This window comes from Gopherus evgoodei, chromosome 1 (genome assembly GCF_007399415.2).
Source record: "Gopherus evgoodei ecotype Sinaloan lineage chromosome 1, rGopEvg1_v1.p, whole genome shotgun sequence".
NCBI lineage: Eukaryota > Metazoa > Chordata > Testudines > Testudinidae > Gopherus > Gopherus evgoodei.
Window position 1 is genome coordinate 190017341 of NC_044322.1, and position 17216 is coordinate 190034556.

Below are 17216 nucleotides of genomic sequence, written 5' to 3' on the forward strand. Positions count from 1 at the left end.
AGCGCCTGCAGGCTTTGCAAGAAGAGCTTCAGTTGGAGCTCACATCTTGTTGTACATCAGAGGATCCACACGGGGATCCTCTGATGCATTGAGTGTGGGAAAAGGTTTGCAGAGAGTTCCACATTCATGCAGCACCAGAGAACTCACACTGGGGAGCGGTCCTATAGCTGCAAAGAGTGTGCGAGGAGATTCAGGTTCAGTTTCGCACTCACCAAACACCGGAGAACTCACACAGGGGACAGGCTGTGCAAACGCACCCAAGGTGGGAGGAGCTTGAGAAATGCCTCCTTCCCCATGGAGCACCAGAGAATCCACAGCAGGAAGTGGCCCTATGGGTGTGGGAAACACTTTCAGTGGAGTTCGGACATCACTAAACACCAGAGAATCCACATGGGAGGTAGTCCCTATAAACATGAAGAGAGTGGGAAAGGGTTTGCAACAAGCTCATACCTCACTAACCACCACAGAACCCACACCAGGGAGTTGCTCTTCACATGTGCTGACTGTGGGAAGAGGTTCATCAGCAGATCAATGTTCATGCAGCACCAGAGAATCCATAGTGGAGAGAGGCCCTACAGCTGTGAAGAGCATGGGGAAAAGCTTCAGATTCAGCTCAGCACTCACCAAACACACATAAGGGACAGGACGTACAAACACACTGTGAGTGGGACAAATTTTATCCTTAAACAATGAACCCTCTCCTCCTTACCCAGTTCTGCTTCATTCAGTAGGAAGACCAATGGTGAGAACCCCTGAGGTTATGAAACCTTACAGTGCCTAGACATTTTTTTGGAGTTCTTTGTAGTGATCCTGTACTAAATATGAAACTTCTTTGGTTTCAGGTCAGGCAATTTTAATTTGGAGTAAGCCATCCAAGCATATTCTAAGGGGTAAAGCACAGGTCTCAGAATATTGAACATATTCCGACTATTTTCTTAAATACATTTTGTGTCTGGGGGAGGGTGTGTGGTCCATGAGGAAAGATGTGTTGGCATCTGGCTTGCAGATAGGCTTCCTCCAAATCCAAAATAACAGAGACTGGTCTCAAACTTTGGGACAGATCATAACCTATGCATGGGAAAATATGAAAATAAAAACAAACTTCCTGGCAGGAGGGCAGCAAAGGTTTAGGCTACAAATTCCCAAGCACAGGCTGCAACCAAGTGACTTTGAGGTAAAACTGTGTGTGCTGAAAGGCTGAGGTATTTTAAATTAATAATATCAGGATTGCTAAAATGGTTGTAGCCAACCTTTTATTCATTTTCTCAGAGCAAGGAAAGGGAGAGGGTCAGAAGAGCTAAAACCTGAGTAAAGAAAGCCGGCACCCGTGGTTCCCTTTTCACAAGCTGAACAAGCTGCTCAGATAGTGAGGAAGAAAGACCATAATCTCAAGCAATGGATGTTTGTTTAACATTTTTCTTTCTGTGTAACTACTTGCTGTGATTAGTATCTTCTTAGTTTACAATAACATGGTTTTCCATGTTTCCTATGTGGTTTGCCTTTATACATTATAAATAGCATTAGTACTCACCATAACTCAGTGTATGACATCTGGGAGCAACAGGAAAGGATATGCTATTGAGACATCTGTGAAGAGAAATAGAGATTAATTCTGCTAACAACAGTCCAGGAAGGCCACCCCTCCAAGAACTGATGGAGGTAAAGGGAGTATTTATTAAAGGAAACAGAGGCAGTAGAACCTAGATTTAATTAATGAACATAACGCATACACCTCCTAGAAAAGTTACTTCATCTGAAGTTTTTTTTTCAGCTAAATCCTAGCATAGGTGCCAAGTTTCTAATCTGCTGGGGGTGCTCCCTGCCCAGCTCTGCCCAGGCCCTGCTCCCATTCAACACCTTCTCCCAGTACCTCACCCCTACTCTAACGGGAAAGTAGTAGTATGGGTCCAGACTTTCTCCTCCCAGTAGCCTTCACTCAACCTCCACCCGCCAAAAGTCAAACCCGCTCTCCTCCCTGTTCTAGCAGCATCCCAAATTCAGGAAATTAAATTAGCCATTCCACATTGAATCTACAGAAAGCATCTTCCCTTTATGTACTTTTATACAAAACAAAGAAAATTCAGGTAGTCACCTTCACAACAGGTGTTTCCCTCATATGTCATACAATTATAATGTACCAGGACCAGCAACTTTTTCTCACTTAGAGCTTGTCTACATGTGGAAATTGACTGGAATAGCCATTCCAGAATAGCTCTCCCTATGGACATTCTATTACAGGGTGTATAAAAAATGGTTTTTAAAAAACAATCAAAGATTTTGTTTTAAAAATGAACTTATTTAAAATTAAATTTGACATTATGACAACCTATGTTAAAGCTGAGATTTTCTGTAATTATTACTATCACTTAAATTAAATGAAAAAATTAAGCACTACATGTTTGCTACCAAAGTTTTAAAGACAGTCAAACTAGCTAAACATCTGGAACCAGAATTTATTGAAGTGCTAAACTACCTTTAGACAGCAGTAGTCTCTTCTTTGGGTGCAGAGAACAGTTTCTTTATTTCAGTTTATTCAACTGGTTCGGCTGGTTTCTTAGGAGTTGAAAAAACTGGAAAGCTTGTTTTCCCCTTTCAATCTGTGAATAAAAATGAGGCGTGAGAAGCTGAGATCTACTAGTTCTAAAATCTTGAAAGATAAGGTGGCCAGATACAATCACTTCAATTCACTAACTGTAGATATACTTCATTTAATTTTTTCTGCACATTTTAATTGAATTCCTATTTCCATCCAAACAGAGCTTGACAGAATTCCCAAGTAAAAATTAGTAATATACAGTAAATACAAAATCCATCATTCACAATTTTTACATTTATTAGAAAATGAAGAATGTGAATAACTATATTAAGCTCTATAATTGCTTAATAAATGTGTGTGGACCTATATATAGTGTATCCTCCTGGCTAGCAAAACGTACCTCCAAATTTAATGTAAAGACTATATAGAGTTGCAAATCAACATGTTTTAATCGTTAACAACCAATGAGAATCAGCTTTTCTTTAGGAAAATAACTAAGGTACAAATGCAAACCAAGATTAAAATTGATCATTTAAATCAAGGTTTCCTACTTGCTGATTTAAATCATGAGTAAAATTGGTGATTTAAAATGCCTTGTTTTAAATCAATCCACCGTGCTATGTTCCAGAATAAAAGTCAATTTTATTCTGCAATAACTAGTGCATTTCCACAGCAGAGTAATTATTCTGGAACAAAGTGATTTTTATTCCAGAACAGTATTCACAGGGGACGGCAATAACTATTCCAGTCAATTTCCCATTGTAGACCAGCCCTTATACACTGATTTCAGTCTCAAATTTTGTACCAAATTTATCATTTGACTGCACTGAGTGTCACTTCTATTGCTGCAAAGCATCTGAGCAATCTTTCCATAGAAACTTTCAAACTCTCTAGGTATAAAATCTTGTACACAGCTATATTACTGGGCTCTCCTATTAACTTGTTTAGTGTATCTCTGACTAGTCATCATGTAACCTCTCTGTACCTGTTTCCCCATCAGTAAAATGGGGATAACACCTCTACCTCAGAGGGATGTTGTGAGGCTTAAAGTTTTTAAAGCTCTAGGGGAGCTCAGCTAAAGGCACTACAGGCATAATATTATCTTCTGCGACGTTTTTCCTTCAAATAATAATTTTGGACAATTTAAAGGGACCGTAAATGAGCACAAGGCTGTTTATCTTCAGATTCCCAATTCCCTGTTCCAACCTTCTAGACATGCTGCTTTCTCTCAAATATGCCTTTCACACAACCTATTCCTTAAATACTAAAAATGCCTAGGCCCAAAAGTGATCAAAGTCCCAACCTACCTCCGTGGGGGTGGGTGTCGGGAAGAAGTGCACAGAAAGGAAAGCGGCTCAAATGAGAGAAAGAGGAAGAGACTGATTGCTGGACTTTGTGACAAAGTCGTACTGGACAGAGCAGGTGGGTTAGCTAACGTATTGGACTGGGACAAGCTTTTGAGCTTACACATACATTTCCCAGAGCAGAAGAAGAACTCTGTGTAAGCTTGTCTCTCTCAACAGCAGAAGCTGGTCCAATAAAAGATATTACCCACCTTGTCTCTATAATGCTATGTCCATCCCAGGGTAAGAACACTGCATACATATGCATCTGAAGAAGTGGGGTTTTTTACTCACAAAACAGGGCCGGCTTTAGGAAGTGTGGGGCCCAATTCAAACAGTTTCAACAGGGCCCCAGCAGGGATGACTTAAAAAAAAAAATGTAAAAAAACACGTGGGGCTTGTACTCACGGGGCGGTGCTCTGGGTCTTCGGCGGCGGGTCCTTCACTCGCTCCAGGTCTTCAGCGGCACTGAAGGACCTGCCACTGAAGTGCTGCCGAAGACCCAGAGCAAGTGAAGGATCCACCACCGAAGTGCCGCTTAAGTCCCGAAGCACCGCCAGGTGAGTAAAAATTAAAAAGGCGCCTCTAGCCAGGGAAGGGACTCTCACTGGGCGTGGGGCCCGATTTGGGGGAAACTGGTGGAATAGGCCTAAAGCCAGCCCTGCCACAAAAGCTTATGCCCAAATAAATCTGTTAGTCTTTACAGGGCCACCGGACCCATTGTTTTTGTGGATACAGACTAACACGGCTACCCCTCTGATACTGCATACATACAAAGCCCTATTGCACACAGAGGGCAATGCAGCTGCTTGCTATCCTGTGTGAAGTGACTATCAACAACTAGCCTCCCACTATCATTCTGTAAAACTTCAAGAGCTGATTGCAGAAATGGGTGTTGCTGACTGGCTGCAGTTTTTCTGAGACGGAACAAAAAGCCTCCGTCCCAAAGAGCTTAGTCTAGACCCAAAATGTTTAAAAATCACAAAATTGCCTTACAAAGCACGGTTTTAAAAAATAAAAGTTTGGGGGTTGTTTGTTTCCCTTGGGATTTTTGAGCCTTTATGATGCATTCAGGTTATACAGTCAAGCTCTCTTCCACAACTGTGAGGGCTAGAAACTTTTTAATCTTAAAATACAAATAAACTGAGATTTGCAATCATTTGACTCCAGGAACTGGGGCTTTAAGTCGCATACCAGACAGCTGGCCACCTTGCCAGGAATGGCTTCCACTAACATCATGTTTCCACGCTGGGCACAGACTGTAAATTCAGTAATGTTCCGGGGGTGTCCACCCCCTTGCTAAGATGGCTCCTGTGGCTGGCTCTCACTACTTCCAGGAACATGCGCCCTCTAACATGCATGGAGCAGTGGCTGCCATGGGGTGATGAGTCTGTGTCCAGCAGCTCTGACACCTGGCCGTATCCGCTCCTTGCCTAGCGGGGTAGGATCCGTGGAGAGACCCCCTCCCTTAACAGCGCTGAGGTATTATGCTACCCCGCAGGCTTTCTCCCGGCTCCTCCCAGGAAGCGTCCTTTGCCCTCCCGGTCCCCAAGCAGGAAGCTGCAATCTGCTGTGTGAGTGAGATCTGCGAGGCTAAAGCGCATCCTCTCTCCCAGAGGAGAGCACGGGACTGGGGGCTGCAATCCCTGGCTACGTTTTCTCGCAGGTAGGTAAACGAGGGCCGTGGAAGCAGCCCGTCGCGGAGCTGGAGGCGTGCAGGGGGAGGCGTGCGTGCCTTTGCTCGCGAGCCTGGCTCTCATGACAGTGAGGCAGCCTGCACGGCCAGCATTCAAACACCGGTGCAGACCCGCCCCCGAAAAAATCATTCTGAGCTTCGAAGCCATGTGACTTCTAGCAAACACATTGTGTTTTCAGGATGGGACTTGTGAGAGTGGCTCAGGGAGCTGCAAACTGGCCCCTGTGCCCATTCCAGAGTGGGAATTCATCCAGAACCTAGCTGAAAAAACGAGGGACGTTTCTCTCTTTCCTCCACCCCCTACTCATTTTTTTTCCTTAGTGAGCAGACTTCCTTTTCCCTCTCAACCCCTGCGCCTTTCTATTTATTACCCTTCCTCCACAGTGCTCCCAGGGATGCCACCCTGTTTCTGTGCCCCTTTCCTGTGACCCTCAATTCTTGCACCCCTTTTGACATTTTCCATTAGCCTTTCTTGTCCCCACTCTCTCCTGCAGCCACCACCTTTACAGGGTTTGGCCCCCTTCCTCGGGAACCATCTATCCTCCTGTCCCTTTGCAGATTTCTGTTTGAACCCCTACTCCATGTTTTTTTGTTTCACTAGCACTCCAGCAGGCAGCCCTCCCCTTTCTGCCCCCCACATTCTTACACACCCCAGCAGCTCCCTAATTCAGGCACCACCCTCCTGCCACAATACAACAGGATTGCTCCCCCCATTACTGCACCCTTTTCTGGTCGAGCAGCATGGTCTAGCATCCCCACAATCCTCTTATTCTTGCATCCTACCCCCCCTAGCATTTTCCAGCAGGCCACTTCCACCCCATTCCTTCAGTATCTCACCCTAGCATCCTCTAGCACTCCACCTGACATAGCAAGCTGCTGCTTGTATGTTCCACTGTCCCCACTCAGCTGATGGGGGGAATTGCAATTCTGGAATGCCTCATACCCCCTGCTTCACCCCCTTGCTGGATTATAGCCTCCCATCCGTACAAAACCGTGGGAGTTCGTTCTGCAAGCAGCATGGGACTAGAGCAGGGGTCAGCAACCTTTCAGAAGTGGTGTGTCGAGTCTTCATTTATTCACTCTAATTTAAGGTTTCACATGCCAGTAGTACATTTTAACCTTTTTAGAGGGTCTCTTTCTATAAGTCTATAATATATAACTAAACTATGGTTGGATGTAAAGTAAATAAAGTTTTTTAAATGTTTAAAAAAATTCATATTAAATTAAAATGCAGAGCTCCCCGGACCAGTGGCCAGGACCCGGGCAGTGTGAGTGCCACTGAAAATCAGCTAGTGTGCCGCCTTTGGCACTTGTGCCATAGGTTGCCTACCCCTGGACTAGAGGATCTAGAGAGATCACCTTGCTGTGTAAATGAGACTGATTCCCCTAGTAGCCAGTAATGGAGGCTAGAATGAAAAGGCACAGAGTAGAGACCTGCTGCTCCTGAGGCCAGTTCTCTGTAAGCTTGTCTCACTCATCAACAGAAGGCGGTCCAATAAAAGATATTACCTTGCTCACCTTATCTCCCAAATATAAGAGTAATACTTGCCAGACAGACTTGTGCTATTGAAGGATATACTTCTCCCTGTGGCAAAAATCTCTTTCCAGTCAGAGCAGAAAGTGAGCATTATTCAGTGTTGGGGAAAATATACACACTATAATTGGATGGCTTCCTCAAAATCTGAGCTCTGCCCTGTAGTCCCCAGGGTTCACAGTGTGGAGAATTGAAGTATTACGCAGTCCATTCTCCTGCAGATTTCAGGGTCCTAAGGGATAGAAAATGGCTTGCTGAAAACATGGAATTCCGCAGTAGAGTAATCCCTATAAACTAAAAATATCTTGGCTGAGCCATAAAAGTACATGTAGCTGGGTGGAATTAAAAGCAAAACGATAAACATTTATTAAAACTCCAGCTATGAGAGTGGGGGAAAGTTTACAGACTCTTACTCTCTCCTTGGTCTCCTGGCTCAGGACAGAATGAAAACACCCATGAATATGCTTTGCCAGTGGCACACAGGAGTACTAAAGAAAGGAGGGAGCAGGGGAGCCATAGGATTCACTATCTTTGCCTCCCCTGAAGAGAGTGACACTTCATTCTCTTTGCCTGCTCCAGGTTGGCCAGTTAGCTTACTGTGGATCTCTCTGCTGCTGTAGCACAGTTGAAGGTTGAGTATGATGGGCAGCCTCTCCTCTCTGCTGCTGCCTGATTGCTTATATTTTAACTCATGGTATTTCCATTGTAAGCTTATATACTTGTTAATATCCAGTGATACGGCCTCTGAATACAAGTATTGCCTGAATGTTGGAGTGTTTGCCTATCCCTAATATTTTTTAGCAGTTACAGCCTTTGGATCCAACCAATAGTGGAGCTGTATCTCCTAGGAGATACTCTAACACTTTTTTAAAAATACTACTGTAGACAGGGTAAGTTTTAGTTATAACACATTATGGTCGTGGTGAACCCTAGGACTGCCCACTCCTCCCTTTGGTTTTCTTCCTTCCCCATCCTCCTTTCTCTCTTGTGACTTTTGAGGTTTCCCCCTTCCCTTTTTCTTGCCATTGTGTCACATCTGTTCTTCTTTGCAGCAGCTTCCAGTTCCTGGGCCCCTCCTTCTCCTCTCACAACCCCTTGCTACCACCCTGCTCCTCTCACTACCCCTTGTCCTTAGAGCAGCAAATACTGAATGGAGAATGCTTGTTTTAGGTACCATTGGCATTTTATGGTGTGGTTGTGCTGTCCAAAGACCTAGCAGGGCTTTAGGGCAAAGGACTGATGGAACTCAACAGGGATGTCATGCAGGAGAACTACCGGAATCTCTTCTCACTAGGTAAGGAGTCACCTTTTTTATGAGCATCTCTGAAGTGACTTAATTTGCTCCAGCACAAGGTTCTTTCCAGGGGGATCAGACTCTTTAATCCTCAGAAACTGGGTACAAGTCTCACCTTCCATTTAGAAGGATTTTCAGAAGTGCCGTTGACAGCCCACTGCTGTCCTTGTCTCTAACGCCTGAGCATACAAACGTTGCTGGAAATTCCTGGGTTTGCAACACACCTCTACCTGGGACTGGCACCAACTTAAAAAGGAAATCGGGGGTCTCTTGCTGGCTTTGCATATAATATCATGCTCCCATTAAGAGGGATCCTTGAATCTCTTACACAGATAAAACACATTTACTGTCAGAACCGTTATTTCCCAAAGGGTATCCTGGAACACTTTCCCAAGCATTCAGGTGACTCATCCCTTCTAGACTACTGCTCTGCTCTCTCCCCTCCCCATTAGAGCAGCTGGGCTTAAAAACATCTTTTGTGACAAGCATTGGTTGAATATTTAACAAGCCATGTTGTTTTCTTTCTCATGAGCAGGTTTTCCAATTCCTAAATGTGACATGGCCTCCCAAATGGAAGAAGGCAAAGAACTGTCTGACCGAGGTCACCAGGCTTTCAAGGATACCGAGCTCTTGAAATACACCCACACAGGTGAGGAATAAACTGAACCAACTTGGAAACACTCAATGAGTGAAGTAAAAGAAGTTGGAATTCCAATAGCTACTGTGAGCTCATGGTTCTGCCTCATGTCATCTTGTTCCGTTTTATAATTAGGAGAACTGGTTACAATGTAAGAAAACTATCTCCAGGGCAAATATCAAGGATGGCTTTCTGCCCTTCCTGACTCACTTCTGCTAGTATTGTCTACCCTCACCTGTACTCTGAGTGTTAAGAAGAGTTGTGGAAGCTGAACTCATCCCCTCCACTCTTATTTGGGAAAGACCTGACTTCTGATCTTCAGCAGTAGTCACAAGTCCTTTGCACATCCTCTTTCCAAGGCTTCCTTTCTCCCAATCACAGGGAATAACCATGTCTGGAATAATCTTATCTTTGCCAGGAGATCACAGTGGAAAGGAGGAGATTCCTCAGCAGGAAGATTCTGCAAGCATGGAACTGCAGCGGGTGTTTTCAGTGAGATCTGGAGGAGACATATCCCAGGATCCTGACCTGGGAAAAGCCCAAGTGAGTCAGCACAACTCAGCAATGCCACAACGAGAGGACCCTTCAGAGAGGAAACCAACTGAATCGACTCACAGTGAACAAGACCTTCAGGAGCAACAAGAGGACATCATCCCCCGACGAACACCCCGATCAGAGAGACCAACCATATGTTCTGAATGCGGGAAGGGCTTCAGTCGAAGCATACACCTGATCCAGCATCAGAGAATGCACACGGGGGAGAGACCCTTCAAATGCACAGAGTGCGGGAAAGGCTTCAGCCAGAGCTCGCACCTTATTCAGCACCGGAGAATCCACACGGGCCAGAAGCCCTACACATGTCATGAGTGTGGGAAGAGCTTCAGCCAGAGCTCCAACCTTGTTAAACACCAGAGGATCCACACAGGACACAAGCCCTATGTATGCACTGAGTGTGGGAAGATCTTCAGTGATAGCTCCACATGTATAAAACACCAGAGAATGCACACAGGAGAGAAGCCGTACAAATGTCCCGAGTGTGGCAAAAATTTTAGCCAGCGCTCACACCTCATCCAGCACCAGAGGATCCACAACGGCGTCAAGCCCTACACGTGCATGGAGTGTGGGAAGAGCTTTGGCCAGAGCTCTGATCTGATCAACCACAGCAGGACCCACACCGGGGAGAAACCCTACAAATGCACTGAGTGTGGGAAGTGCTTCAGTGGGAACTCCAATCTGATCAAACACCAGAGGATCCACACAGGAGAGAATCCCTACCATTGTGCTCAGTGTGGGAAGTGCTTCCGTTTCCAGCCGCAGCTTGTGCGGCACCAGAAACACCACGCGCAGTAGGGACCACCATTCCGGGGAAGAGGGGGAATACGGCCCTCCTGTAGGGAGAAAGCTAGCTGAGCATTGCGGTGTGATGTGGGGGAGGGAGCGTGTCCTTAGTGTGATGATGGTTTGAGCCATTGTTTGGGAATGGGTATGAAGCACCACAATAGGAGGAAACTGGGAAGAGTTAAGTATTCAGGGGAATCATGGCCTTTTATTTTTAGTAGTGATAAGGGCAAAACATGGATAAAATCATAACACTTTCTCAATACATTGATCAGGTTTTGGCCTCCTGGCAGACTTCGCCCTGGCCTTGTGGCTCCCTTCAGAACCTAAGCTCCTGATTCCCACTTTCTGGTACTTTTTTATAGATATTAGTTCCTATCGATTATATTTATTTAACCCCACTCCCCAACCCCACATTGTGATAGTACTTGGGCCATATCCTTGGAACTGTATTTGCTGAATAAATGGTAGTGAAATTAATGTGTCTGTGACAAATACGCTGCTATTTAATTGAGCAAGTCAATTAACATCCTAATAGACATTTCTCTCAGAAAGATGCTTGCTCAAGTGCCCTTGTGGATGGCACTTTATGAAGATTATAAAGGTGTAATCAGCATGTAGGATGAATTTGTTTTAACTGTGATCTGCTAATTGACAGTTGGTGAACTGGAGGAGGATGACATGCATTGAAAAAAAATGTAGCTGTTTGTCTAACTTTAATTTTAAACTAAATGTGTTCTTAAATTTGAATATGAATTTTAATTTCATAATTCTGTTTTTTTTTCCCCTTGAATAAATCTTCTTTTAACTTAAACCCCCATGAATCTGGAATTGTCAATTGTTATGATGAGGAGATTGTGACATATATTTCTAAGGCTCTTTCTACACTAGCACTTTTGTCAATAAAACTTTTGCCAGTCATGGGTGTGAAAAAAAATACACACTCCTGAGCAACATAAATTACAGCAACAGAAGCTGTGTGGACAGTACTATGTCAGTGGGAGATGCTCTCCTGCCAACATAGCTACCGCTGCTCGTTGAGGGTTGTTTAATTATGCTGATGGGGAGAGCTCTCTCCTGTTGGCATAGAGCAGTTACACAGGAGACCTTACAGCTGTGCAGGTGCAGCAATACAGCTGTGCCGCTGTAAGGTCTGTAGTGTAGACATAGCCTAAGAGTAGTAACTTGCTGTGATTTTTAGTTATAAAGTCACAACATGAAGAAAGTACAGATTTTCTGCACAGGAAGATGCCGGAAGGCAGAATTGTCAGAATGGGGAAAGAACTGACCACCAAGCATGTTTTCCTAAAGAATTCTTTGTGAGAGGGAAAACTACAATGAATATATCTTCCTCTAAAAGGGATGCTGGTTCAGACAAAAGCTTAGTGGTACTGAGTAGGGGTGAAATTGGTAATACTATGGAAGGTGTTAATACCTCTAGCTCAAAAAGCTCTGTGGTAAACAAAATACCTATTGAGATGCCTGTTCCATCCTCAAAGCCAAATGGGGAAGAAATTATTCCACGATTTAGTCTAGAATGAAAGTGATCAAATATGTTGTGTTGTAAATAAACACACACACACACAAAAAATCTGAATGTAGGGATAGTGATAATGATGGGCTTTTAAGACAGCAACCAGCTCCCAATGATAGGAGGCTGGCAAGGGCAAAAAGCAAGAGGTGCCATAAGAATGGTGATCCTGAGGAAAAAGTGCAAGCCATGAAATGTGCACAATGTTACTGAAGCTGTGGACTGCTTGGCCAGAGGCAGTAACACCCTAGTGCTGCCAGGCCAAGAGAGTGTCCATTTAAAATATTTGTTCTTGTTTCTGTGGATTTTTTTGCCTGTTTAAGAATGAGTTCCCTTGAAATGTAACAAAAAATTGAGTTTGTCTTTTGTACTGGTGAACATTGACCGACTATCCTCTATCCTTACATAGTGAGACTTACACCAGACTTGGACGCATTGTTAGTATTCTCCACGATATTGTGGCATCCTGTACCTCTTCAGAACCGATGCTAATTCTCATTCTAATGTCACAAATATACTGATCCCAAACTGCAGTCATTCTTTGCTTCCACCAGGTAGCTGGATGAGAATCTCTCCTCCCCCATTTAAATGTCTGCCATAGGTTCATTCAGCCTTGTCCCCGAAAGTAGTCCCATTAAGGGGTCGACTTGGGTACCCAAAATCACTAGTCACTTCTGAAAATGTCAGCATTGTCTTTCATACAAACTGTATCCCAAAAGTCTTAGTGTTCCCTAATAGCAGCAAAAGAAAGTGGCTGAAGATTGACAGACCTATAATTTCCTCGTCTTCTGATTTACCTTTTTTTTTTATATTGGCACAACATTAGCTTTCCTTCAATTTTATAAGATTTCCTCAGTGTTTCAAGACTTACTGAAAATCTACATTAGTGGTCCAGTGAGCTACTCAGCCAGCTCTTTTAAAACTCTTGGATGCAAGTTAGCCAGACCTGCTGAATTTAAAATGACTAACTTTGGCAGCTGCTGTTTAACATACTCTGAGATACTACTGGAATGGAAAGAGTGTTACATATAACTGCAGTGCTTTTTTCCCGAATGCAGAACACTTCTGCTTTTTCCTTATTAATGCTGATAGTTCTACCATTTACATATAGTAAGGGACCAATACTCTTGTTAGGATTCTTTTTGTTCCTGAAAAAAAATAAGTGGTTTTGACAGATTTTTCCTTTCCACAGAAAGAAAAACTTAAAAATAAGTGTGATGGATGGCTTAGGAGAGTGGAAATGGAGCCTGAAATGAATGGAGAAGCAGTGAATGTGGCTGAGGACAGGAATTTGTTATATTTATGTATAGGGAATGATCCAACTGAATGTAACAATTAGCGGGATAAAGCATATTAGCCAAATGCTACGACTAAGTGTTCCACAGTGAAACAGCTAGTGTTGACATTAGCTAGCGGTGGTGGTGTGTTTCAGTATGAACATACCATTGATATCATTGGTATTGTGCTACGCTTCTACTAGGATCTGTCACTGAAGGTACTCACTGAATCTTGCTGGATCAGGCCCCTCAGAGATAGTTTCAGTCTGTCTACAGGTTGGGGAAGGTTTTCCTTCCCAGCCCAGAAAGACTAGAAGCTACATTTTTCTTGACTTTTTTTTTTTTTTAATAAAAGCTTCTGTTCTGGAGAAATATTAAAAATTCCAAGAATCCCTGGAAATACCTTAAATCAGTGCTACGTAATAAAAAAATTAGAGTTTGCAAATCCTTATCTGAAGTCAAACATTTTCACAATCCCCTTACATTTTCTCTAGATTAAGAATGAAGAAAAAAGGGGGTGTTGGAAGGTTGACAGAGAATACTGGACCTTCAAGGGGAAGGGTTTGCAGCAAGGGGGAGAGGAAGAATCTTTCCTTTAGACTGCAATAAAATTTTCAACATCTTGCAACAGCCTCTGCCCTTCCCCGATTGCCTTTCATGACCACTGGTTATGAAACACTGCCTTCATTAGACCTTCTAGTCTGACCCTCCTGTCTAACACACGCTATAACACAGAATCTCCACAACCCATAGATCAAGTCCCTCCTCTTAATGAGCCACCAGCTAGTTGTTCAGTGAGCAGAAATAGATTAGCAGCGGACACCACTGATTTGGTCAACTCAGTGTAACCTCTATAAACACACATCATACATCATTTGAAAGCTTATTATGTCTACTTTAATATGATGTATGATGTGGAGCTATCAGTTGGTGCCATTACCATAGAAATAGGGATAAACAATGACACCATCAGCGCGATAAAATGATTACTTTGAAATATTTGCATTTGATTCTGTTAGTTTAATGACTGTATTATTTCAAGACATAAAATTGGATTTCTTTGAGAACTCAAAGCATCACAACAACAATCTAAAGATAAACCAAAAGCTAATAAATAAATGTGTACAGGTATTATTGAAATGTAATAGCACTTGTGACATTTCTAGGCAACATAATTATCATCTTGTTCTTCATTATGATCTCTGTCCAGAGTGCCTGGGTTACCAGTCTTCATTGCTGCACAGAATTGTGTACATGCCAAGGCAAAGATTGTTCTGACTACAGACACAGTTGATTGTCCAGTAATCTCTATAGGTACAGGCACAAATAAGATCTTGTAGAAGCTCAGATGTCATTGGGCCCTTGACAAATACAGGAAGTAGTTTGTCATCCACATTTTTGCATCCATGTTGCAATGGAGATCCAATATCTGGTTTACCTATGTGCCAAAGACATTCAAATCTTTGTTTGACAAGATGCTCTTTCGGCATGCACTTCAAAAATGTCCTCACATGGTGGAAGTTTAGCCACTGTCTTGTCTTTTTTGACAGATTGAAGCTCAAGCAATTCAAGCCTCTGGGTCTCCTTTTCTTTCTTGCTCTGGTCATAAAGCACTGCTACCAACTTCCTTGCTGCAGAAATTGTGCCTTGTCCATCACTCTCCCAGTTTGGCAAGATCTCTAAAGCAGTAAGCTCCCTTTGTTTTAACAACATGAAACACATCCTCCTCTTCCACACACCCCTGCCCCAATACCAAATAAGGATGACACAGTGTCACATTCTGTTAATGCGTGTATAGCAGGAAGTATGTTGCAGAAGTCAGGGGTGAGTCTCTCACAAATTGCGTGCGCAGGTATGAAGCAGTGCTTGTAGGTTGTGCTGGTAATGGTGCCTGCTTTAATACATGTGTTATTTGTGTGTTCTTGTAAGTGTGTATGGCTGTCAATTTTTGAGGGATGCCATGCTTTCTTGTAGTCACACCCTCATTGCAGCGCTCACTCAGAGGGGAATTAGCTGTCTTTAAAGCTATAGCCACCTAAGCTGGGCCAAGCAGCAACAAATCTGGGTGCCCAGGTCCTCAGGAAGGGCGGAGCACCACCCATTAAGGGGCTCAGACCTGCAGTCAAGGCAGAGTAGCAGAGTCTATAAGTCCAGGCCCTTAAGCAAGGCGAAGCAGCAAACGGAGGGCTCTGGCCTGCAGTCAAGGCAGAGCAACAACAAACAGTCGGTCATCCTGGCTTTGGCAGACTGCTGACAAACGTAGGCCTCATGTCCTAGATTGGGGAGGCTGCCACCCTAGGGTTGGGATGGCAGTGGGTAGCGGGACCCAGTCCCACCCTATTGCACCCAGCCCAGGGCCCCAATGGTGGCGGAGTGGTCCACCACTGGGTCAGTGGGGATTTGCCTGCAATACACTGACCTAGGATCATGCCAAACTCCCAACCAGACTGTTGTCTAGTACCCCTGGGCTACTTCCTACTTTATCCTTGATGAACACCTCCAGTGTCCTCTATCTCCCCGCAGTAGGTGGCCAGAGACAGCCCTAGCAACCCCTCGGTTGATCAGCAGCTCTGGCAAGTCCTCAGTGTGGCCAGGGTCCTCCTCGGGCTCCAGCAGCAAGCGGGATGTGTCTGTCTCCCTCAGCTGCTCCAGCCCAACTGAGTTGCAAGGCCCACCTTTTAAACTTCCACTTCATGTCCTTCTCCTCAGCTTCTGGTGAGGCGGGCATGGCCTTCCAGGCTCTGCAACCCAGGGCAGGTTGTGGTCCCTCCTTGTCAATCTCTGAGGGAGGCCACGCCTCCTCATCAGAGTTCCGTTTTTGGTAAATAGTGAGCAGCAAGGATCAAAACATCTGTATTAGGTGACCTAAGTACTATGATTCCTTGACATCAAAAGACTCAAAAGCCATACTGGCACATACAGAATGCAGAAGCATCCTTGTGTCTGCTTCCTCTTGAGTACTGTGCATTGCAAGTTGATTCTGGAGGTATTCTAGGTTTGTCAGATGCTGCACCCTGCATAAGAGACTCTGACGGGGGAGAGTATCATGTTTCAGTGGTATTTCTTGTGATGCTGAACTATCTGCAGACTGTTCTTGAAATACCACTTCAGTCACTGAATGGAAGGTATTCTTTCCATGTTCGGTCTCTGTGTTCATGGCTATATTTTTGTCTCCTTCATGGATGAGATCTCCACCAGCGCATAGGTGCTGGAACTAGGAGTGCTGAGGGTGTTGCTGCACCTCCCTGCTTGAAGTGGTTTCCATCATATATACAGGGTTTCTTTGGTTCAGTGACTTTCAGCACCCCCACTATACAAATTGTTCCTGCACCATTTGGAATAAACACATCTCCCTGGAGTCTTTCTACTTCAGTTTTTGCAGCATTGATGATGAACTTCCTCAGCTCATCATAACTAAGGCTAAGATTTAATCACTGGTATTTTTAGTTAAAGTCATGGATAGGTCACAGGCAAAAAACAAAAAATGATGGCCCTGTGACCTGTCCATGACTTATACCATAAATACCCCTGACTGAATCTTGGAGGGGTTGGGGTACTGTGAGGGGTGAGGCTGGCAGGGGAGGGAGCCTGTGGCACCAGCTGTGGGGGGTAACCCAGGGGGGCCTGCTGCCACTCCAGCTGTGGGGGGGGGAAGCCCTGGGAAGCCTGCTGCTGCTCCCTCGGAGGGGGAAGCTCAGGGAGCCCTTTCCTCTGTGGCCGCTGCAGAGGGGAAGCCCTGGGGCCCCACTGCTGATCCAGCCACCACTGGGAGGGAAGGGAAGCCCCGGGTGGCCAGCAGCTGTTCTGGCTGCCCAGAAGGGGGCGAGGGAAGCCCCTGGGACCAGCCGCTGCTCCAGCCACCCCGGGGTTGTTGCTGGGAGCCTCTGAGCTGTGGCTGCTCCTGCCGCCCCCGGGACTGCTGCTCAGGTGGTCCCTGGGGCCAGCTGCATCAGCCGCCTGCCTGGGGCTGCTGGAGCAGCGGCTGGTGCAGCTGGCTGTGAGGCCGTCCCACCAGCTGGCTGCAGAGCTG

General features: G+C 44.8%; 2 protein-coding genes across 5 annotated transcripts in view; one reads left to right on the forward strand and one right to left on the reverse strand.

The window, feature by feature from the left end:
• LOC115659993 overlaps nucleotides 1-2592 on the reverse strand; it is an 88314-nt gene extending 85722 nt beyond the window's left edge. Inside the window, exons 1-4 of one of the 4 annotated variants that reach the window (XR_004002689.1) lie at nucleotides 2474-2592; nucleotides 1532-1587; nucleotides 451-578; nucleotides 213-329 (exon numbers count right to left, since the gene is read on the reverse strand). The gene's annotated coding sequence lies outside the window, so the exon portion shown is untranslated. Of the gene's footprint in view, nucleotides 1-212; nucleotides 405-450; nucleotides 579-1531; nucleotides 1588-2473 lie in introns of all 4 variants that reach the window. The other 3 variants (XR_004002692.1, XR_004002690.1, XR_004002693.1) reach the window with 3 other exon arrangements.
• A 2815-nt stretch (nucleotides 2593-5407) lies between these two features.
• Nucleotides 5408-11182, forward strand: LOC115660006 (zinc finger protein 239-like). Its single transcript, XM_030580905.1, has 4 exons — nucleotides 5408-5545; nucleotides 8280-8403; nucleotides 8939-9052; nucleotides 9459-11182. Exons 2-4 carry the CDS (start codon nucleotides 8349-8351, stop codon nucleotides 10388-10390), a joined length of 1101 nt encoding a protein of 366 aa, XP_030436765.1. The 5' UTR covers nucleotides 5408-5545; nucleotides 8280-8348; the 3' UTR covers nucleotides 10391-11182.
• Nucleotides 11183-17216: the final 6034 nt, after the last annotated feature.

What these genes read in the sequence shown, in the direction of transcription:
- LOC115660006 (XM_030580905.1), top strand. Translation starts at nt 8,349, where the DNA reads ATGGAACTCAACAGGGATGTCATGCAGGAGAACTACCGGAATCTCTTC. An exon ending in CCGGAATCTCTTCTCACTAG is followed by an intron (nt 8,404 to 8,938) that starts GTAAGGAGTCAC and finishes TCTCATGAGCAG; the next exon opens with GTTTTCCAATTCCTAAATGT. An exon ending in CTTGAAATACACCCACACAG is followed by an intron (nt 9,053 to 9,458) that starts GTGAGGAATAAA and finishes TATCTTTGCCAG; the next exon opens with GAGATCACAGTGGAAAGGAG.